The sequence below is a fragment of the Prionailurus viverrinus genome, chromosome D1 (assembly GCF_022837055.1).
Source record: "Prionailurus viverrinus isolate Anna chromosome D1, UM_Priviv_1.0, whole genome shotgun sequence".
Classification (NCBI taxonomy): Eukaryota; Metazoa; Chordata; class Mammalia; order Carnivora; family Felidae; genus Prionailurus; species Prionailurus viverrinus.
The window spans coordinates 106,113,213-106,134,491 of record NC_062570.1 but is presented as its reverse complement, the minus strand read 5'-3'; the positions used below and the strand labels follow the sequence as shown (position 1 = coordinate 106,134,491).

The 21,279-nt window shown below is 61.6% G+C and overlaps 2 protein-coding genes across 7 annotated transcripts; both read left to right on the top strand.

The window, feature by feature from the left end:
• The first annotated feature begins 585 nt into the window (after positions 1-585).
• Positions 586-6,685, top strand: TBC1D10C (TBC1 domain family member 10C). Of its 4 annotated transcripts, none has more exons than XM_047824164.1 (10): positions 586-680; positions 948-1,126; positions 1,877-1,976; positions 2,176-2,283; positions 2,372-2,478; positions 2,681-2,795; positions 3,417-3,482; positions 3,605-3,794; positions 5,549-5,703; positions 6,005-6,685. In XM_047824164.1, exons 2-10 carry the CDS (start codon positions 975-977, stop codon positions 6,350-6,352), a joined length of 1,341 nt encoding a protein of 446 aa, XP_047680120.1. In that variant the 5' UTR covers positions 586-680; positions 948-974; the 3' UTR covers positions 6,353-6,685. The 4 variants fall into 4 exon arrangements, with proteins under 4 accessions (XP_047680120.1, XP_047680121.1, XP_047680119.1 ...); XM_047824165.1 differs by having other exon boundaries at positions 597-662; XM_047824163.1 differs by lacking the exon at positions 586-680 and having other exon boundaries at positions 688-1,126.
• Positions 6,686-6,754: 69 nt separating this feature from the next.
• On the top strand, positions 6,755-20,468 carry CARNS1 (carnosine synthase 1). 3 transcript variants are annotated; one of them, XM_047824156.1, is made up of 12 exons: positions 6,755-6,862; positions 10,488-10,575; positions 11,194-11,486; positions 11,885-11,911; positions 13,203-13,476; positions 14,238-14,327; positions 14,578-15,065; positions 15,298-15,472; positions 15,562-15,647; positions 16,374-16,605; positions 16,693-16,973; positions 18,288-20,468. In XM_047824156.1, exons 4-12 carry the CDS (start codon positions 11,909-11,911, stop codon positions 19,512-19,514), a joined length of 2,856 nt encoding a protein of 951 aa, XP_047680112.1. In that variant the 5' UTR covers positions 6,755-6,862; positions 10,488-10,575; positions 11,194-11,486; positions 11,885-11,908; the 3' UTR covers positions 19,515-20,468. The 3 variants fall into 3 exon arrangements, with proteins under 3 accessions (XP_047680112.1, XP_047680113.1, XP_047680111.1); XM_047824157.1 differs by lacking the exons at positions 6,755-6,862; positions 10,488-10,575 and having other exon boundaries at positions 11,244-11,535; XM_047824155.1 differs by lacking the exons at positions 6,755-6,862; positions 10,488-10,575; positions 11,194-11,486; positions 11,885-11,911 and having other exon boundaries at positions 12,924-13,476.
• Positions 20,469-21,279: the final 811 nt, after the last annotated feature.

Below are 21,279 nucleotides of genomic sequence, written 5' to 3'. Positions count from 1 at the left end.
CCCACCCACCCTGGGCGGGAGTGTGGTGTGAGTACGTTAATAACTGTCTCCCCAGACACTACGGATTAAGTCCTCAAGGTGCAGAAAAAGAAAGTGAGGCTCAGAGATAGCAAGGGGCTGGGCCAAAACCCCAGCTTCACATTCATGGAGGACCTTTACCTCCTGAGTCTTTGTGGCCCCCAGGCAGCTGGCCAGACTCAGACACCCACCGCGTTTTGGTCCACACTGTGGTGCGCGCTAAGTTAATATTTTTTTTTATAAGTTCCGTCATTGCTTCTTGAGTGCATAATAACGCTGCATTATGTGCGTGTCCAAAGCATTACTTTGTAAAGAGCAAAACTATAATAAACCATAGTTCTTTCTCACTGGAATCCTGAACTGCTTTACGTGCCGGTAACCTCAAAACTGGAGGTGGCCTGGCCTCTGTACCTCTGCTGGGCCCTGACCCGTCACACCCATGGCGGAAACCTGAGCCTGCCGCCCTCCAGCCCACGGGGGCCCACGGAGAGCCCACGGGAAGGGTGGGAGGAGCCCACAGCACTGGGGCAGACCGGAAGAGCCTCGGGGAGGAAGGGGTGACCCCCCCCCACTCGGGAGGGTAGTGTGGGAGGGGCCCCCCAGCGGGTTGCTGTCTGCTACTGAGGAGGAAGTGAGAGGAGGAGGTGAGGTGCAGCAGGGAGGTAAGCTGGGCTGGGGGGGGCAGGGGCAGGGGCTGGGCCTGGGGCTGGGCCTCTATGCAGAGGTCTGGCTTTTCTGCCACTTCAGGGCCCACCCTCCCCTCCCCCAATAAAAGTGGGGACAGAAGGAGCTTGGTGAGATACCCCGAAGCCTCTTCCCTCTGAACCTCACACAGTCAGGTCCTCGGGCTGGGGACCGGCTGGATGGGAGCCCAGGCCCCAGGCTGCTCGGGGGTTGCCTCTCACCCTGGCTCTCCCCACATCTTGCAGCCTGTTGTAGCAGGGGTCTGGGGCACCATGGCCCAGGCCCTAGGGGAGGACCTGGTGCAAACTTCAGAGCTACAGGATGACTCCAGCTCTTTGGGATCTGACTCCGAGCTGAGTGGGCCTGGCCCATATCGCCAGGCTGACCGCTATGGCTTCATTGGGGGCAGCTCAGCAGAGCCAGGGTAAGTGGGGGAGAGATGGGGAGCAGCGGGGTGCTGGGGCTGAGGATGGGGGCTGAGGGATGAATTTTAGAGTGAGGCTCAACCGCGAGGGTCCTGGAGGGTCTGGGGACTCAGCCAGTGTCACCCCTTCTCACACTCCAGGTAGAATCCTAAAGCCAGCAGGGCTGAGACAAGAGCGTCTCTGGTCTGTCTCTTTTACCCTGAACCTCCGATGCTTTGCGCCTATCCTTAAGGCCAAACATCCTTCCCCTTTTAATCTCTGCCCCAATGATCCCAGAACCTAACCAAAGAACCCACACCTCTTCCCTCACCCTCTCCCTTTCCCAATCCACAGACAGGAAAACAAGTGCAGATAGGAACTTGCCCGAGGTCACCGCGGAGACCAAATAGAACTACATTCAAACTCAGGACTCCTGGCTTCTAGTCCGGGGCTCTGTCCACTTAGCTTCTCTTAGGAGTTGTCTGTGTTCCTACCCTGGGGGACGGCCAACCAGCCCCTCCCCCAGCACACACCTACACACCCCCTTCAGCCTCTCCTGCTTCTGCCCACATCAGAGCCACATCCTTTCCTGTCCCCACGACAACGATTGGCAACTCCTGGGTGACAGGTCACCCCCCCTCCCGCCCCAGGGCTCCCCAGAGATCTCCAGGGCCAGGAGCTGAGTTTACCTGGGTAGCATGAAGGGTGGCAGATGTGGGCTCTAGGTAACAGCTGGCCCACACCTCGACACCTGTGTCGTGTGCCCTCAGGCCCGGTCACCCTCCTGCAGACCTTATCCGCCAGCGAGAGATGAAGTGGGTAGAGATGACCTCACACTGGGAGAAAACCATGTCTCGGCGGTACAAGAAGGTGAGGGGACGATGGTCCCATTGCCTCTGCCCGCGCCCTGGCAAAATTGCCCCCTCCCGGATCCCGGGACCTCCTGCCTTTTTCCCCTACCGCCCAAGGTGACCCTTGCCCCACGACAGGCTGGGGCTTGGGACCTGCCAACAGAAGCAGGAGAGGCTGGCCTCGCTGTTCTAGCGGGACTCCTTGGCCTCACCCACAGGTAAAGATTCAGTGCCGGAAAGGCATCCCCTCGGCTCTGCGGGCCCGGTGCTGGCCTCTGTTGTGCGGGGCCCACGTGTGTCAAAAGAACAGTCCCGACACCTATAAGGTAATAGAGTTGGCAGGGGTCCTGCCTGCCCTTCTCAGAGCCCCTCGCCACTCCGAGCCCTCACCCCCACCTTCCTGTCCACCCACAGGAACTGGCCAAGGCCCCTGGAGACCCACACTGGATGGAGACCATCAGCAGGGACCTGCACCGCCAGTTCCCTCTGCACGAGATGTTTGTGTCACCTCAGGGTCATGGGTAGGAGGCCAGGGACCCCCAGAGACCTCCGGCCCCACGATCCCCAGGGCACTTCGGCCCAGGCCCCCACCTCAGCTTTATATCCTTCCATCTCGGGGGACCCAGTGAGGCCCAGGGGGGGGCTGAGGCCTGGGAAGGGGCCGCCAGTGGGTGGGGAAGGGGTGCCTGGTGGACTGACCCCTAATGGGGTCTTCTGGTACAGGCAGCAGGGGCTCCTGCAGGTACTCAAGGCCTACACGCTGCATCGGCCCGAACAGGGCTACTGTCAGGCCCAGGGCCCTGTGGCTGCTGTGCTGCTCATGCACCTGCCCCCAGAGGTGAGTGCCCTAGACCCTACATCAGGGATTCGAGACCCTGACACCCCAACCCCAGTGATCCGTGACCCCCAACCCCAGGAACTCCGGACTCAGGGACCTGGGATCCTTGACTCCCAGATCCTGTCCTAGTGACCTGGGGCCTCATGACCACCAACCTCCGTGACCTTCAGGGCCAACGATCTTGACTCCAGAAACCTGGGACCCTTGGTCCCTGACCCCTGTCCCGGTGATCTGAGAACCTGGATGTCATCACCTTGACTTCACAACTCCTGATTTTGAGCCCCGTGACCATGACTTCTGACCCTTCTGACCCCCCCAAGAACCCAGGACTTGAACTCTGGGACCCTCCCAACCCTTGACCAGTGGGCCCCAACTCTGTGACTCTGAAAATCAATACTGTGAGCCCTGTGACTTCCACCTTCCTAAACCCATCATCGGCCTCTACCTGGGCAGTGAGGAGTCTTTCGGTCAGAGCCTGAGTTTAGGCTGCGTTTAGGCTCCAGGCTCCAGAGCCACCCCCAGATGATGCCCAGGCCCTCCCCCGTGCTCTTTTCCCCTGCCCTGTGCTTCCCTCTGCGGTCCCCTCGGTGCGGGCATTCACGGCCTGTGCCCCTCCCGCAGGAGGCCTTCTGGTGCCTGGTGCAGATTTGTGAGGTCTACCTCCCTGGCTACTACGGGCCCCACATGGTGAGAGGCTGGAGGGGGTCGGAGGGCACAGGGGAGGGGCTGGGCAGGCAGGGGCCTAGGGACTGAGAGGGGCAGCCCGGGGTTTGCGAGTCGTGCTGACGGACGGACGGACGTGGCTGCAGGAGGCCGTGCAGCTGGACGCTGAAGTGTTCGCGGCCCTGCTCCGGCGGCTGCTCCCGCGCGTGCACAAGCACCTGCAGCAGGTGGGCGTCGGGCCTCTGCTGTACCTGCCCGAGTGGTTCCTGTGCCTCTTCGCCCGCTCCCTGCCCTTCCCCACGGTGCTGCGCGTCTGGGATGCCTTCCTCAGCGAGGGTGAGTAGGCAGCTGGAGGCGGGGCGTGGCCAGGGCCGGGAGCCTGGGGTGCGCACGGGGACGGGACGAGCGCACCAGCCGTGCCTGGCCCCACCTGCCGCTGCCAATCCCGGCCTGGGTGGGGGTGCCAGAGTGTGTTCAGGGTGATGGCGTCGGGTTGGCGCCGGGGGAACAGCGCAGCCCCTGCCTGCACGTCACCAGTGTCATCCCCAGCTTTGCGCCTGTGGTGAGACCCCCTTAGGGAGGGCAGGCTCTGCCTGGAGGCGGGCTGGGGGCAGAGGTGGGGAGATCGATCGCAGCAGTGGAGCTGTTCAGGGACTGGGCTCGGTAGGCACGGCCAGCGGCAGGGACGCGGCCAGTAGGAGCGTAACAGCGCTCATCCCCGGAGCCCACAGGCACTGGGTGCCAGGCACTGCTGTAGACACTGGGATCACCAGCATGAAGGACACCTACATTCTGGTGGGGGGGGGGGAGGGGAGACAGCAGTAACCATATAACAAGATATTTATAGAGGTGCCTGGCTGGCTCCGTCGTAGAGCATGCGACTCTTGATCTTGGGGACGTGAGTTCAAGCCCCACGGTGAGCATAGAGCTTAAAAAAAAGAGAGCAGGTATTTATAGATTGTCCTAAGTGCCACGAAGAAAATAAAACAAGGGATGTGACAGAGTGTTAGGGGAGCAGTGGGAGGAGAGTGCTGTTTCCAAGATGCTTTTGGCCTCTGCATGGGGGGAGGCATAAACTGGCAGGGCCCGTGTGGAGGCCGCGAGGCCAGGAGAGACACTGTCCACAGGGTCGCGGCTACAGATGACTTGGCGGGCACGGGCGTGGAGAAAGATGAAGCCAGAGAGGTCGGGCCGAGAGTGAGTGGAGTCGGGGCCCAGCTGAGCCGGACGTTTCAGGACGTGGGGGCTCTGCCTCGGGACCCCCATGGGCAACCCACCTGCGTCCTGTTCTGTGCGGGTTGTCTGGCAGTCGCAACTAAAAGCTGGTAGACGTCAATCGGTGCATTTATTGAGCACCTGCCGTGTGCCCCATCGGCTCCAGGCCCCCTTGGAGTTCTGGCCGCAGGTGTTCAAGTTGTCATGTACGCATCACCGCCTCTCCAGCCTCGGACCTCCGAGGCCCGGCAGGGCAGGGCTGGATCAGTTGGCTGAGCCCTCTTCCGCCCTCTCCGCGGAGGACAGGACGGGCACTGTGAGGGGCTCCTTTCATCGTGACGGTGACATGACTGGTGGCTCTCATCTCTTTATGAGTCAGAGCTGTCACCGGGCCTCATTGGTCCCCGAGGCTGCCCGGAAGGGATTCTGAGGCCCCGGGAACAGCCCGAGGTCACACCGGAGTGTGCCTGAGAGCGTGCAGGCATGTGCGTGTGCCCGTGTGCACTGTGCTCTTGGCTCAGGGGTGAAGAGCTCTGGCTGGAATCTCTCCAGAGCAAGAAGGTCACTGGTCTTAACTGGCACCCACTTGGCCCTTCCTCGTAAGGACGAGTTGCTGAGGCCCAGAGAACAGGCTTGGGTGAAGCGGGGGCAGCCCCCGGCTCCTGGCGGGCTGCTTTGCTCCCACGTGTCTGCGGCTGCAGAGACTTACTCATCAGTGCCCCCAGTTGCAGCCCCACCGTCGTTCATTGCTCCTGGTCTGAGTCAAGGCTGCAGAGCTGCAGGAGGGTGGAAGGAGTGTGGCCAAGAGCAGGTTCAGGTGCAGGACTGAGGAGGGGCAGGGCTGGCCCTGCACTGAGTGAGCCCCTGGCCTGCAGGTGTGAAGGTCCTGTTCCGTGTGGGGCTGACGCTGGTGCGCCTGGCGTTGGGCACCACAGAACAGCGCCTGGCCTGCCCGGGCCTCCTGGAGACGCTCGGTGCCCTACGAGCCATCCCCCCCACCCAGCTGCAGGAGGAGGTCTTCATGTCTCAGGTGGGTGCCCCCTGCCTGCCTTCCACAATGGCCCAGCTCCTGCTGCTCAACTGGGGAAACTGAGTCTCACGGCAGGAAGTCAGAGTGAGACCCCGGAGCTCAGTTCCTGTCCTCTGAGCAGCAGAGAACGTGAAAACCCCAGGCTTCAAGCGGCTTTCTATGGTTCCCTTAGCGAGTCTGGCTGTCAGGCCCTCAGCCCTCAGCCGCTTCCTGGGGCTGGGTCCTGCCCGCCCTGTGGGGACCTGACGGTTTCCTGCCCTCCCCCAGTCCGGGCACACTCAGCGCCAACCGCCCCTCACAGGTGCACAGCGTGGCCCTGTCTGAGCGTGACCTTCAGCGGGAGATCAGGGCCCAGCTGGCCCAGCTGCCTCAGTCAACGTCCGGGCCACCCCCAAGGCCGCAGGCCCGCCTGCCTGGGGCCCAGGCCATCTTCGAGGCCCAGCAGCTGGCCGGAGCGCGGGGAGGCGCCAGACCCGAGGTGCCCCGAATAGTGGTGCAGCCCCCGGAGGAGCCCAGGCCACCACGGCGCAAGCCCCAGACCCGAGGCAAGACTTTCCACGGGCTCCTGACTCGGTCCCGGGGCCCTCCTGTTGAGGGCCCCTCCAGGTCTCATCGAAGCTCCACCTCCTTCCTGGATACCCGATTCTGAAGGTCTCACTTCTGAGGTACCATGGACTCGGCGTCCCCTAACCCCAAGTGCCCGGTTGCCTGATGCCTGCCCCACAAATGGCACCGCACTTTACCGCCGGGATTTGGCAAATCAGCTCCCTTCCCGCAGACCGTGTCGGACACAAGGGTGAAGGAAGGTCACACGGTGTGGTTTCAGGGGCCCAGACCTGCCATTCTCCCGCGGAGCTGTCCCGGTGCTGGGCCCTTGCAAGAATGGAAGCTGAGGGACTGTGGGGTTAAGGGCAGCTGGTTGGGCGAGGGGCCCCCGCGGGGCTCCTGGGGAGGCCTAGAATAAAGTCTGGGCAGAAACCTGGCTGGAGTTGGACTGAGTGCTCTCCACCCCCAATTGGAGACCAGCTGCCCCTCCACTCCCACCCTCACCCCCTCACAGCCCGGCCTCTCCTAGTCCAGCCCCGGTTTGGTTGGAACAGGATACACTGCGGCTGCCCATTGGCTGATGAAAGGTGGTTGCCAGCAACAGGAGCCAATGGTAAGCCGCCTTGCCGGGCCTCTGGTGGGGGGCGGGGCAGGTAAGGCTCTGGCACCTGTGGAAGGAGGGTTCTCCCAGTGGATGCTGGGCCCAGGAGGGGGCTCTGTCCCCTATTCCTCCCCTCCCCCCCACCAGGCTGGTTCAGGACCCCCAAGGATGGGGGTACTCTAACCCAAGCCCGCCCCCCACCCATGGTCCTGGTCTGGTCCTCGGAGACAGCTGGGCAAGAACAAAAGCCTACTGTGCCAGGACAAAGGCCCCTTGCCCCCTTCCAAAGCCTTGACTGCACCCCCTCGGGACTGCCGCCATGGAAACTCCCTCCCACATTCGATAATTGCCCCTGTGGGTGCCTGGGGTGCCTGGGACACGAGCCATCGCCAGGACAACAGGGCCGGTTCCGATGCAGGCTGTGTCCCTACAGTGCCCATTCCCGGGTGCCCTGCCTCCCTGGAGGCCCGCCCCTGCAGGGTGGAGGTGGAGAGTGGAGGGTGGAGGGTGGCAGGGCATGGAGGGACTCTGGAGTACTGGGACAAAGCATCTGGACACTTAGATGGTGGAGTATTCAATCTGTTCCTCCCAATGGCTGTGCTGGAACACCGGCCTGGCCACTGGTCAGACCCCTGATTTGGAATGTTCTGGTGACAGGGCCACCGGCTGTAGGCACGCACCTGCTCTTACATATGTTCATATAGCGCTTCTTATGTGCCTGGCCAGGCCCTGGCTCTGGGGCCAACCATCCTGCACCCAAGGAGCCTATGGCCCGGAAGAGAGAACACAGAGGTCCGGATCCAGATCTGCGGAGTTTCCTGGGGGAAACCGAGGCTCAGAAAGGGAGGGAACTTGGCCAAGACCTCGCTGCCCATGGCAGACCCAAGGTTTATCCCTGCCTCCGTACCGGCAGCCGTGAACCTGTCCCCCCTGTAGCTGGGCACCCACCCAGCTCTGTCCTCCTGGGGATGTTTTCTCTCCTGCTCCCACCCACTCCCTAGCCCTGCCCCAGCCCCTTGGAATGTGGGGCAGCGGCTGGGCCCCTGTGAGTTAAAGAGAGCTTCCAGGGCCTTCCCTTCCTCCTCCCCACCCCACTAAAGTACCTGTCTGTAGCTTAACAATAACCTAGTCATCTGCAGTTCCCAGAATACTTTCTCAGAGCACCCCCCCCCCCCCCGCAGGTAGCACTGATAGCCTCGTTACAAAAGGGGGGGAAGTGGAGGCTGGCGAAGCTGAGTGCCCAGCCCAAGATCACAGTGAGGGGCAGAGCCACTAGGGTACAGGGCTCAGTGAGTTCTAGGCACCTTAGGCTTAAGGCATAGAATGCAGTCTTTGTAGCAGATAGAGTGGGGGGATCTGCTCCTAGAGTCTGCTCGTAAACTCCCTACCCTCCATGGGCTCAGCTCCTCTGCTGGGAGAGTGGGGAAGCAGGAAAGCAGCAATCTCGGCCCTGGGCCCGGGAATCTGTCGTGAGGCTGGGAGGGAGGCCATGGTGACAGTGGGTCCCACTGGCTAGAGACCCTAGGGGCAAATGGTCTCCGGCAGGACTCCTCCAGCTAGGGCTGAGTCACTGCGTTTTCTACTCGGGGAAGCATTTTGTGGGCAGGTGCCATTATCAACCATCTACGTGGGGAGACTGAGCCAGGCAGGGTGTGGGGGGCGTCCAACCAGAAGAGAACTAGCTCCCTCCTCATGTAAACCCTTACCTGCGCACGTCGTCCTCACAAGACTATGCTAGCCGCTAGGACACCTGCACGCTACTTGGGAAAAGATCTGTCTCCTCCAGGCACATGCAGCTCCACGTGGCAGAGGGAAGGTCACCACTGAGCTGGGTACCTTTGTGCAGTGAGCAACCTGCACAACCACACTCAGTAAACCTGGCAGCCCTGGCTCCCGACAAACCTGCTCGGAAAGGGGCTCAGGGAAGGCAAGCCATACTTCTGACAGCACTCAGCCTGCAGGGACTGAAGCTGGGATGGCGCCCGGCGATGTCCACTGGCCTGGGACGGCCCAAGGGACAGGAGTAGGGGCCAAGCAAAAAAATGGAAGGGCAGGGGCGCCTGGCTGGCTCAGTCGGAAGAGCATGTGACTCTTGATCTCGGGGTCATGAGTTTGAGTTCCACATTGGGTGGAGAGATTACTTAAAAATAAACAAATAAACGGGGGCGCCTGGGTGGCTCAGTCTGTTGAGCGGCCGACTTCAGCTCGGGTCACGATCTCATGATTTGTGAGTTCGAGCCCCCACGTCGGGCTCGCTGCTTTCAGAGAGGAGCCTGCTTCAGATCTTCTGTCCTCCCCCCCACTCCTCCTCCACTCCTCCCCCACTTGCGTGCTGTCTCTCAAAATAACCGAACATTTGAAATAAACAAACTTACTCGTGGAAGGCAGTTGGATCCCCGCCACGGCCCCCATCTTGGGCCGCCACCCACCCCAGGGGTCCCCCCATCCCCACACCATCCGGAAGCCAAACTTGGGCTCCCTGCAGTCCCCACACAGGAAACGCCCTCTTACCCTCTGAGCCTCGCTTGCCTCATCTGTAAGCGGCAGAGACTCTCGTAACTGCCCCCTCACAGGGCGAAGGGAGATACAGCACGCAAAGCCCTCTGCACAGCACAAAGTCAAGACACGCTACGGGGGAGCGCTTACCTTCTGCTAGGTGCCCCCAGCCCTGCCAAGCCTGGGCTAACGTTTGCATCATAATCCCCACTCGAGGATGAAAAACCTGAGTCCGCAGAGGCTGCGTGGCTTGTGTTAAAAACAAGAGGCTCGGGGCGCCTGGGTGGCTCAGTCGACTTCAGCTCAGGTCATGATCTCGCGGTCTGTGAGTTCGAGCCCCGCGTGGGGCCCTGTGCTGACAGCTCAGAGCCCGGAGCCTGCTTCAGGTTCTGTGTCTCCCTCTGTCTCTGCCCCTCCCCTGCTCACACTCTTTCTCTCTAAAAAATAAATAAATAAACATTAAAAATTAAAAACAAAAACAAAACAAAAAAAACCCAGAGGCTCAAAATGGAGATGCTTATGCTTAGCCCTACTTTGCCAAACCCAGTCTCAGCTCTCCCAGAAATGAATTTTTTTTTAATGTGTATTTATTTTTGAGAGAAACAACATGTGCACAAGCAGGGGAGAGGTGTGGGGGGGGGGGGCGGCACAGAGGATCCGAAAGCAGGCTCCACGCTGACAACCGAAAGCCGAGAGCCTGATGTGGGGCTCCACCTCGAGAACTGCGAGATCATAACCTGAGCCCAAGTCGGACACTTAACCGACTGAGCCCCCCCCGGACGCCCCTCAGAAATGGATTCTTAAACCAGGATCGGGAATCACCCGTCAGCACTAGTTGGGCAATGTGCTTGATAGACTTCTGCCGTTCCCTAAAGGAAAGTGATCTTACAAGAACCCACTTTTTTTTGCCCAGTGCAACTTCTTTGCCCTTGCTCCCCTCTGCCCATAAGTCTTCCACTCTGCACAGCCTCTCAGAGCTCCTTTCTATCTGCTAGATGGGATGTTGCCAATTTATGCATCGTTGGATAAAGCCAATAGAATATTTAAAATTTCCTCGGTTGAGTTTCAGTTTTTAACTCTTGTTAACTGCCAAGGCTCGTGCTCCTTGGTGACATCCGTGCCCCACCCCTGCACCCACCAGTGGGATCACAGTGGAGCTCGGGCTACCCGCGCAGCGAGAGAACGGACTTCTCGAGAAGTTCTTGGGGTGTTCTTCTGTGGGTGCTTGGGTGAGTGCACCTGGGCGTCGTGTTGTTTGTCTTGGGGAGACTGGGTGTGACCGCTGGCGTCCAGCAGACTTGGGTGAAGCAGATCCTATACATCCCCCCCCCCAGTGCTCAGATCCACTGGGAACCCCACAGTTGGGCACCCCCTTCCCTCTTGGCCCCCTGCAGGGCAGAGGGTACCCCAGGAAACTGGGACCGCCCCACTCGTGGGGTCTTCTTACTGATTGGTGCCTACTCTGGCAGGGGCCAGGAGAGGTGAGGCAGGAACCCCACAGATGTACGGGGACCCCTGCCTAACAGGGGCTTCTGAGACGGTCTGCCCTAGGCCAGAGTGCTCTGGCTGAGACACATTGCTGTGGGCTGGATGCGCTAGGGAGCCCAGGACTCTATCCAAGGGCAGGGCTCCAGACTGTGTGCCCCGACTGCTCTCCTGGCCACCCCACCCCCAAAGGCCAAGGGCAGCCCAGCCACCGGTCTCTGCCCTCTCCGGCTTCTCCCTCTCCCTCCGCGCCTCCCTCCCCCTTTCTTCCATCCCTCCTTCATTCCCGGACTTTCTCTCCCTCTGTCCCTCTCTCGGGCTCTCTCCGCCCCTGTCCCGGTTGTGCCTTCTCTTCCCCACAGCCTCGTGTCTGTGACCCTCTCTTCTGACCATCCCCGTCCGTTGGCACCTGGCCGGCTGTTCCGCTGTGTCCGTCTCTCCCCGGCTCCACCCTGGAGCCCAGGTCTCGGGCTGGGTCGCGGGCGGCGGGGCGGTGGGGGGTGGGGTGCTGGCTGGGGCCCCGCACCGCCCCCGCCCCGCACTGGGCACTCCCTCCCGGGGACTGCTATATAAAGCGGCGCCACCCGCTCCCGCCGTGCTGCCACCGCTGCCGTGCGTTCCGCCAAGCCCCGCCGCCGCTGCCGCCGCCCTCCAGGTACCCCGGCTCCTGCCCGCGCCCCGGGGAGAGCCAGGGAGCCCTCCAGGTACCCCGGCTCCTGCCCGCGCCCCGGGGAGAGCCAGGGAGCGGGGGCTGCGGGGGCAGGGGCCTCGGGGACCCAGCGCGCCGCCCGCTGGAAGGGCCCACGACCGCCTGGCTCAGCCCGCGATGTGTGAGCTCAGGGGTGCAGGATCCGTGGGGTCCCGGAGGCCGAAATCTCCCCACCTCCTTGGGGTGGAGGTGGGGCAGCCTTGGACACCTGTTGTCAGGGACGGGGTGAGGGGGAGGCACCGCGGCGGCCACCTCTCTTCCCGTCTTAGGGGTTGGGCAGTGGGGTACAGACCCCGCTGCCCTGACTCCCGCCTTGGTCTCTCTCCCCTTGTCTCTGCCATTAGTCTGCCAGCCACCCCACCTGTAAGATGGTGAGTATCCTCCGGTGGTTCCCCCCAAAGGCCCAAGCCCCTGGCCAGAGGGAGGGCTCAGAGGGCAGAGTTTGGCATCCAACAGCCTAACCCTGGGGGCACCCCCGTGCAGACGACTGGGGCGTGCGACCAGCTGCACACACCCCTGCTGCCTCCCAGCTCTGTGTGCCAGGCGCTCCCCCATCAGCCCCGGGGATGGGCACTGTTGGTCCCCTTTGGCACGCACCCATTCATCCTGCAACATTTATTGTGCACGTACATCTGTGCACACCATTCTGGGGGTGGGGATGTATCAGTGAACACACAGTCTGGGCTCTCGGGGAGCACACCTTCCAAGAGAAGGCACGAGGCTCCGAATTTGGCACTGGTTAGCTCTGATTCAAGCCCAGGTCTCGGGCCCAGACCTGCCCTCCGGGGCCACAGCACGCGGTCTCCCCATGACTGTAGTCCAAGCCTCACTGGCATCCTGGGGTGGGACAGGGCAGATGCCAGGCCCCCACAGAGCCCAAAGGAACCTCACGAGGTAGCCCAGCCTGTCCCCCGGAGGACAGGCCCACCTGTGTCCCCCACTGTGTTCACACTGAGCCTCTGAGCAGCCTCCTGTGGGAGTCAGCCAGACTCAGAGAGGGGCAGGGGTGTAAAATTTCACCCAAAGAAAGCATTTCCATGACTCAGAACATCTGTAAAAAGGGCACTGGCTTTTTCCCCTGCCAATGCCTAGCACAGGGCTGGGCACACAGTAGGTCCTCAAGACCTACTTTGATGGCAGTGGACCAGATCCATCGACGTATTTAGGCCTCAGCAGAACTCTGTGATGGCAGGTTACGGACAAGCAGAGAGAAATTCGCAGCTCGAGAGTGATCGCTCGGCTCGTTTGTTCATTTCTTCTTCAGTCAACATTTGTTGAGGAGCTATGGCGTGCCACTGTTTTGTGCACCAGGACTGCCTTGATGAACAAACAGACCAAAACCTCTGGTCCTGTGAACCAAGCTAGGGCGGACCTTGGCGTGGGATGGGGGGGGGGGCAGTGGTCCAGCCAGCAGCACGTTGCTTTCTACCCACCCCTCCCTCCCCGGGGCACTGCACCTGCGGTTTACAAAGCACTCCCACCTGCCTGCTCCTGGGGACAGGCCTTCATCCCCTAATCCGACTCCATCCCCTCCTGGTTCCTAGGACAGCGTCTGCCCCAAACATCACCCACGGTCAGGAGCGTGGCGGGCTTGTACCCTTGGGTGACTTAATGTGTCCTTTGCCCACTCTGCCCGAGACTCACCACTTCTGCCCCTCTCAGCTCTCTCTGGATCCACTGGGTCCCGCGTGGGACTGCCCGCTGGCCTCCAAGGACCTGGGGGAAGAGGAGGGCCCATGGGGAGGAGGCGCTGGCCTGCCACCCCCAGGCTGCTTCTCTGGCTCCTGGCGCCATGACGTGGGCCTGGACTGCAAGGGCTCCCTCGAGGGAGCGGAGGCCCGGGCGTGGACCCTCTACCACTACAGCCTCCTCCAGAGCTGTCTGCAGCAAGCTGGCCTGCCGGAGACCCAGGACCGCAGCCAGGTGCCCCGCACAGGTATCCGAGGGCTCCGTGGAGGGGTGTATCCCTGGGAGGGGGAGGGAGGCACCCTCAGCCCGGCCTGCTTCCCATCCCTGTCAAGGTCAGCCCCTTCCCCCAGGCTCTGTCTGGATCTGAAGCCAGGGAAGCAAAGCCAGTAAACTTTGGGCAGGCAAGTATTGTTTCAAAGGGCATCTGGCACCAGTAAAGCAGAGATCCAGACTTCCCTCGTATCCCAGAAGACCCAGCCATGGGATTTGCAACCCATGTTCTGTGGAGCGAAACCTTCTATAGAAGTGCCTTGGGAGCTGCTAACAGTTGGGACTCAAGACTCCTCCCCTGCTTTATCTGTTTAATATACTAGATGGCCACAAAGGTTTTGTGTGGACAGAGGGGTTCACAGGTAGAAGACATGAAAATCACAGACTGGGCTCTCCTGGGGATCACACACTGGGAAACGGAGACATGGGGGCCCTGGGTCACAGAGAAAGTCAGTGTCAGAGCTCAGGCTAGAACCCAGGTCTCCGGTCACCCAGCCTCCAGTATCTTCCAGGCCAGCTGCAGAGAGAAGGGAGCCACCCTCATGGGGTGGGATGGGCGGGCAGCGCCCCTTCTCTCTCCAGCCTCTTCTCTGTCCTCTCTACTCTTCTCATCCCACTCTGGGAAGGACTTGGGGGCCTAAGAAGAGGGCGGGGCTATGGAACAGGGAAGGGTAGGCAGAAAGATATCGGGGGGGGGGAGCCCCTGTTGAGCTTGGCCACATTCTTTCCCCTCCCGAGGCTGCCCTGGTGCGGAGGTGACCTTATGCATTCTGGGATCCCCCAGCACCTTTCTGTCCGTGCTGCTGGAAGGAGGGGTCCAGAGCCCGGGTGAGTGTGTGCCCAAGTTCCCCCACCCCCTCCTGCAGAAAGGGCAGCCCTGCCCTGGCCCGGCCACATCCCAAAATACCCACTGACCCTGGCAACTGCCTGCATTCCACCGGGCCAGCTGCCACGCTCTGAGTGGGGGTGGGTTCTGGGAGCAGCTGCCCCCTACTCCCCGGGGTCCCCGGGCTGGAGGTGGAGGGCTTGGGGGCATTAAGCCTTCCCTGGCCAGCAGCCGTCCCCCTTCTGTCCGCAGGAAACATGCTCCTTTGCCTGTCCCCTGCTTGGCTGATGAAGGTGCCAGCACCTGGGCAGCCGGGCGAGTCGGCCCTGCTGGTCTCCAAGGCCGTGAGCTTCTACCCGGGGGGCTTGACATTCCTGGATGACTTTGTCCCCCCACGCCGAGCCACCTACTTCCTGGCGGGCCTGGGGCTGGGACCTGGCCGGGGTCGAGAGGCGGCTGAACTTGCCCGTGACCTGACCTGCCCCACAGGAGCCTCAGCTGAGCTGGCCCGGCTGCTGGAAGACAGGCTGCTGACCAGGAGACTGCTGGCTCAGCAGGGTGGCGTGGCTGTGCCAGCTACCCTGGCTTTCACCTACAAGCCACCAGCACTGCTGCGGGTAGGGGATGCCAGCCCAGGACTACGGCTGGTGGAGCTGAGTGGCAAAGAGGGCCAGGAGACACTGGTGAAGGAGGAAGTGGAGGCCTTTCTGCACTCCGAGGCCTTGGGTGATGCCCTGCAGGTAACAGGTTCCTGCCTCCGAGGTCTGTGCAGATAGATGCCAGCGGGATGGGACCCACGGATGGTTACCAAGTCCTGCTGGGAAGTTGTCCCCAACCTGGGGTCCTGCTGCTGGCCTATCTCTGTGGCGACCCCTTGCCTTCTTCAGTTTACACATTGGATCCTACGTGTGAGCATCCCACCCCATACGTACGTGGGGTGGTAAGGAGGCCCCCCTCCCCTCCCTGTTGCAGGTGGCCGTGAAGCTCAGTGGCTGGCGCTGGCGGGGGCGGCAGGCACTGCGTCTGTACTCGCGAAAGGAGCTGGGCACAGTGGTCGACATGGTGCTGGCATTGCTGGAGAAACTGGAGGAGGAGGAGAGCGTCCTGGTGGAGGCTGTGTGCCCACCTGCCCGGCTGCCCTTCCCAGGTGAGAGCCACCTGGGCCAGCCAGGAGTGGGTGCCGGCTCAGCCTCCTGGCTGCTCTGTGCTGGGCTCAGGCTCCATGTCTTTCCCCAGGCAGTCCCCCACCTGGCCCTGAGCTGGCCGTGCGGATCTGTGCTGTGGTATGTCGGACACAGGGTGACAGGCCCTTGCTGAGCAAGGTGAGTGTGGCCCAGGTTCAGGTCCTGACCCTGCTGCCACAGCCCAGGCCAGCCCAACCCAGCCCAGCTCCAATGAGCTGCTGAGGGCCCCTGGGTAGAGAGAGGACAAAATCTTTGGGGGGAACCTTGATGGTGTCCTGGAGGACTCCTGGGTCTGAAGCTTTTTCCCTCCCTTTCCTGCACCCTTCCTGCACCCTTCCTCCATCAGGAGCTCTGATACTCCATACTAGGCACCAGGGCCCAGGGCTGAATCCTATTCCCAAGGAGCTCTTGCCCACAGAAGGGGCTGACGGAGGGTCCCTGAACCTCCAGTGTCCGGGGCCCTTTAGGAGAGGGCCTCCAAGCTGGGGAACTTAGGGCAGCTTGAGGACCCTCCGGGGAGCGGGGAGCGTAGCTCTGAGCCAAGCGGGGTGGCACGGGCCCCCCGGGGCTCGCAGCAGCAAGTAGGCTTGGAGCCTTCAGGGAACAGAGACCCTAGCTGGGCCCGGAAGCCTGGGTAGACGCCCCTCAGGGTGTAAAGGACCAGATGGGCAGTGGCAGGGGAAAGTGGCTTGTGCAGCGTAAGTCACAAAGGAGGACTGGGCTATTTGAATGCGCGGTGAGAGGTCTGGCCTGGATCTCCGGGCACCGGGCACCGGGGTAGGAGTGCAGGGGCGGGGATGGGGGAGCAGTGTCAGTCCTGGGAGGGCTGCTCTCGACCCACACCCTCAGCCACACCCTGCCCAGGTGGTGTGCAGTGTGGGCCGTGAGGACCGGCCTCTGCGGCACCGGAGCTCCTTGCCACAGACGCTGGAGGTGGCACTGGCCCGGTGCGGCCTGGGTGAGGCGACGCAGGTGGCGGTCGTGCGGCGGCGCGTCAAGGCAGCGGCCGAGGCCGCGCTGGCCGCCGTGCTGGCCCTGGAGGCCGGCCTGAGCGCTGAGCAGCGCGGCGGGCGCCGGGCCCGCACAGACTTCCTCGGTGAGCGCGGGCGGCCCGGGCCGGGGGCGGGGGGTCGAGGCGGGAGGGCAGGCGGCGCTGAGCCCGCGTCCTCCCGCCCCGGCCCAGGCGTAGACTTCGCGCTGACTGTGGCAGACCGCGCGCTGACCCCCGTAGCCCTGGAGCTGAACGGCGGCCTGTGTCTGGAGGCGTGCGGTGCGCTCGAGGGGCTGTGGGCCGCGCAGCGCTCGCAGCCGGCGGCCCGGGAGGCCGCGGCCGCGCCGCTCGTGGAGACCATGCTGCGACGCTCGGCGCACTGCCTCATGGAGGGCAAGCAGCTGCTGCTGATCGGCGCGGGCGGCGTCAGCAAGAAGTTCGTGTGGGAGGCGGCGCGCGACTACGGGCTCAAGGTGGGCGGGGCCGGGCCTGACCCCCGGGCCTCCGTGGAGGTGGAGGCGGTGCCCTGGGCAAGGGGGCGGGGCCAGCACCGCTAGGGGCGGAGCCTGAGCCGGGCGTGTCCGCTGGGGGCTTTAGAGCCCAGGAGTAGGGGTGGGGCCCACCGCCCCGCCCAAGATTAGAAGTCTAAACTTTTTGGCCTCTGACCACGTTCTGCTCCAGCCGGGTGTAAGAGGTCCCCCGGGAGGGCATAGAGCCCTTCGGGGCAAAAAGAAACCCGCGTTGAAGGGCTGGAGGGGGTGGGGGGAGGGGGTCATTCAGTGTTAGTATCAGAACCGGGACCCCGAATGCCAGGCTGAGGAGCCCGGCCCTATGCTGCAGGAAGGGCAGACCCTTCGAGGTTGGATTCCCGAGGGCGTGAGGAGAGTGCTGGGGACCAGCTTACACATCGCGAATCAGATTCAGAGCAGTGGCCTCACATCACAGAATCCGGGGCCATGCAGGCGGCGCAGACATCCTTATCTGCACTGAACGGATAAAACAGAGGCCAAATGTCTAGGTTCTTTGTGGCCCTAATCTACCACAGTGGCCTCCTCTTCCCTCTTCCGCAGTACAACGCGCCCTAGGAAATTCTCCCCCCGGCCATTCCCACGTCTTTTCACTCCCTGCCTTGCACACGGTGTTCTCCACTTGGAATGTCCACTCCTCCCGCCGCCTAGTGTTACTGTGCAGACAGCCACCCTCCCCTCTCTTCAGGAGCTGTCTCTGCCCTGGTTACCCGCTGCTTTGTGTCTGTGTTCCCCCAGCGGGCAGTGAGATTTGGGGCACAGGGCCCCACTGGATTCCTTTGTGGGCACCCCCTGAGGGTCAGAACTCTTTGGGTGAATGATGGCTAAGAACATGATGCCCAAAGCCACCAGACCACCTGTCCCAACCCTAACCCTGGTGGTTCCCCTACAAGCTCTGGTCAGAGTGAGAATGAGCCCAGCAGCCCTCTCTCTCTCTCTCTCTCTCTCTCTTTGCTCCAGCCCCTGCCCACTCAGATCACACCCTTTCCCTCCTGCCATCTTTCCTCTGGCTGATTCTTACTCAGCTCCCGACCGAAGTATTGCCTCCTTTGAGATGCCTTCCTTCCCCTTCAGGCTGGGTTAAGTGTGTTATCTCTGCACCTTCCTTTGAGTCAGTCATCAACAGATGTTTTTTTGAGCACTTAGAACCGGTGATTCCGTCGCCTCTGAGGGCCAGAACCACGTTCGTGGCCCCATCCCATCTCCCCAGCGTCCAGCAGAGGCTGACCTGGGTGTGTTGCCCTCTGGTGGTTTCTGCAGCTGCACCTAGTGGAGTCGGATCCCAACCACTTTGCATCCCAACTGGTGCAGACTTTCATCCACTTTGATGTGACAGAGCACCGGAGGGACGAAGAGAATGCGCGGCTGCTGGCGGAACTGGTGCGGGCACGTGGCCTGCAGCTCGATGGCTGCTTCTCCTACTGGGACGACTGCCTAGTACTCACGGCCTTGCTCTGCCAGGAGCTGGGTCTGCCCTGCAGCCCCCCGGCTGCCATGCGCCTGGCCAAGCAGAAGAGCTGCACCCAGCTGCACCTGTTGCGCTGCCATGGCCCACCCTGGCCCGCGCCCTCCCTCCATGCCGTGCCCTGCTGCCCGCTGGAGAGTGAGGCCGATGTGGAGAGGGCCGTCCACCAGGTGCCCCTGCCGGGTGTCATGAAGCTGGAGTTTGGGGCAGGCGCAGTGGGTGTGCGGCTGGTGGAGGACGCACCGCAGTGCCACGAACACTTTTCCCGGATCACCCGCGACCTGCAGGGTGAGGCCGACCACCCCGGCATCGGGCTGGGCTGGGGGAATGCCATGCTGCTGATGGAGTTCATTGAGGGCACCGAGCACGACGTGGATCTGGTGGTCTATGGTGGGCGACTGTTGGCCGCCTTCGTCTCCGACAATGGCCCCACGAGGCTGCCTGGCTTCACTGAGACGGCGGCCTGCATGCCCACTGGGCTGGCACCGGAGCAGGAGGCACAGCTGGTGCAGGCAGCCTTCCGCTGTTGCCTGGGCTGCGGGCTGCTGGATGGGGTCTTCAACGTGGAGCTCAAGCTCACCAGGGCCGGGCCGAAACTCATCGAGATCAACCCTCGGATGGGTGGCTTCTACCTGAGAGACTGGATCCTGGAGCTCTATGGTGTGGACCTGCTGTTGGCTGCAGCTATGGTGGCCTGTGGCCTGCGGCCTGCCTTGCCCAGCCACCCACGTGCCCGTGGCCACCTGGTGGGCGTCATGTGCCTGGCTTCCCAGCACCTTCAGGCTCTGAGTTCCACCGCCAGCCGTGAGACCCTGCAGGCTCTTCATGACCAAGGCCTGCTGCGCTTCAATTTGCTGGAGGAGGTCCTGGTGCCTGGTGAATACGAGGAGCCCTACTGCAGTGTGGCTTGTGCTGGGCCCAGCCTGGCTGAGGCTCGTCTCCGCCTGCTGGGCCTCTGCCAGGGTCTGGGCATCGATGGGCCCCACTACCCTGTTGCCCACTTCCTGTCCCACTTCAAATAGTGCCTCTCTTCCTATAGCCCTGCCCCAATTCTGGCCTGGCTCACTCGGAGGCCTCAGGTCTGTTCCAGAGTGGCAGGGCCATTTGACATTAAGGCATCCTGGCTTGAGGGCCACGAAAGAAAGTCTCTTGGGAGGGCCGCTGGCCCCTTTTGCTGTTAGTCCAGCCCAAAGGCCCCAATCCTGTCCCCAGACTCTAGCCGTGGAGAAGCAACAGCAGCTGCACACACACACACACACACACACGCACACCTGCCCCAGGGAGGTGAGAGAGGCCCAAACTTAGCCCATCGTTGTCATCCCTCCAAGTCTGCCTCTCTTCCTGCAGCCTACAGGAAGACAAACGCTGGCTGGCCCCTGGCCTTGGACAAATCCTACGAAAACCTGAGACTAAACCCTGTCCTCTTCCTCTCACCCCTCATTTAGCAAATTCCAGGATCTCTCTAGAGCCTGCTGACAACTTTCGGCAGTGCCCGGCCTGCCTCATTTGGCCTGAGCGGTAGAAGCAGGTGGCCTGGGGTCAGCAGTGACCGTCTCCTCTCCAGGCAGACACTACTGCCCCATTCTACAGATGAGGAAACAGGCCCAGGGAGGAACAACCATTGCCTCAAGGTCATACCACAGTAGATAGAGGTTCAAGGGACGAGATACAAGATTCAGGTTCCCACTTCTACTAAGCCTCATGTGCCCACTCAGCTTCTAAACCCCACTCACCTCCCCGCCCTCACTCGTATGTGGCCTTAAGACGAGTGAACACCTTCTCCCATGCAGCATGCACCTTCTCCACCAAGCTTTGGTGCTTTGGCCTCTGGCATAACTAGCATTGGCAGAGGAGAGGCTACACTCGCTTCCTAATTCAGGGGAGGCTGTTTTAATAACTCTGCTTCTGTACAGCACAGGAGCCGTGGCCAGCTCCACAAGCATCCCTCTCCAAATAAAGGCTTCTAGACTAATGAAGTATCTGGTATCTGGTTCTTGTGACTTGGACAACACCTCTCGGGTTCGGCTAGATGGGAGGTGGGGAAGGGAGGAGGGAGAGGTGGCTACGGGATACCTGTAGCATCTGGAGCGAAGGATAAAACACCACACCGGCCGGGCCTCTAGGTTGACCATGAGCAGGGGCCTGCCATGGTCACCCACAACGGGACCCAAACCTGAGAGTCTGTGGAGGGTGAGATTTCAACAGAGGGCCACATCCAACCAGATAAAACCTGCTCCAGCCTGGAGACTCCTGAGTTCTGTCCGAGTTCATATTTCACCTCCCCATCCACCTGGAATGCACATCCAGACAGCCTCCAGCAATCAGACCTCCGGCAATCCAGGACCTGGTGTGGCCCAAATTCACGTCCCACCCCCCCATCCCCCCGCCCAGAACCCCAACAAGAATCCATGCCCAAATCTAAAGTCACAGACCCGGTTTGGTGTATTCATTCATTCATTCATTCTTTTAACCAAGTTTTATTAAGCACCTATTCTGTACCAGTAGCAAAATTAAGAAATGTACTTAAATTGGCATGGGAGCGAACTTCAACACAAGCCCGTATTTACGGGTGGATCAATGAGACCCAAATCCTTTCTGGCAAGAAGCTGGCAAAAAAGCCCAGCCTGACCTGGGCGTGGAGCCGTCGTCACCCAGTATATGCTTTGACTTGCAGGGTCCTCGAGTCAGGTGGCACGTTAAGGGGACTGAGATGCAGCTACCTCTCTTTCAGGACCGAACAGAGAGACGCGACCTGCCTTTCGCCACCCAGCCAGCACCCAGCCACCC

What these genes read in the sequence shown, in the direction of transcription:
- CARNS1 (XM_047824155.1), top strand. Translation starts at nt 12,924, where the DNA reads ATGGGGGGGGGGGCAGTGGTCCAGCCAGCAGCACGTTGCTTTCTACCC. An exon ending in AGGAGGGGTCCAGAGCCCGG is followed by an intron (nt 14,328 to 14,577) that starts GTGAGTGTGTGC and finishes TTCTGTCCGCAG; the next exon opens with GAAACATGCTCCTTTGCCTG. An exon ending in ACAGGCCCTTGCTGAGCAAG is followed by an intron (nt 15,648 to 16,373) that starts GTGAGTGTGGCC and finishes CACCCTGCCCAG; the next exon opens with GTGGTGTGCAGTGTGGGCCG.
- TBC1D10C (XM_047824163.1), top strand. Translation starts at nt 882, where the DNA reads ATGGGAGCCCAGGCCCCAGGCTGCTCGGGGGTTGCCTCTCACCCTGGC. An exon ending in GCTACTACGGGCCCCACATG is followed by an intron (nt 3,483 to 3,604) that starts GTGAGAGGCTGG and finishes ACGTGGCTGCAG; the next exon opens with GAGGCCGTGCAGCTGGACGC. An exon ending in AGGAGGTCTTCATGTCTCAG is followed by an intron (nt 5,704 to 6,004) that starts GTGGGTGCCCCC and finishes CGCCCCTCACAG; the next exon opens with GTGCACAGCGTGGCCCTGTC.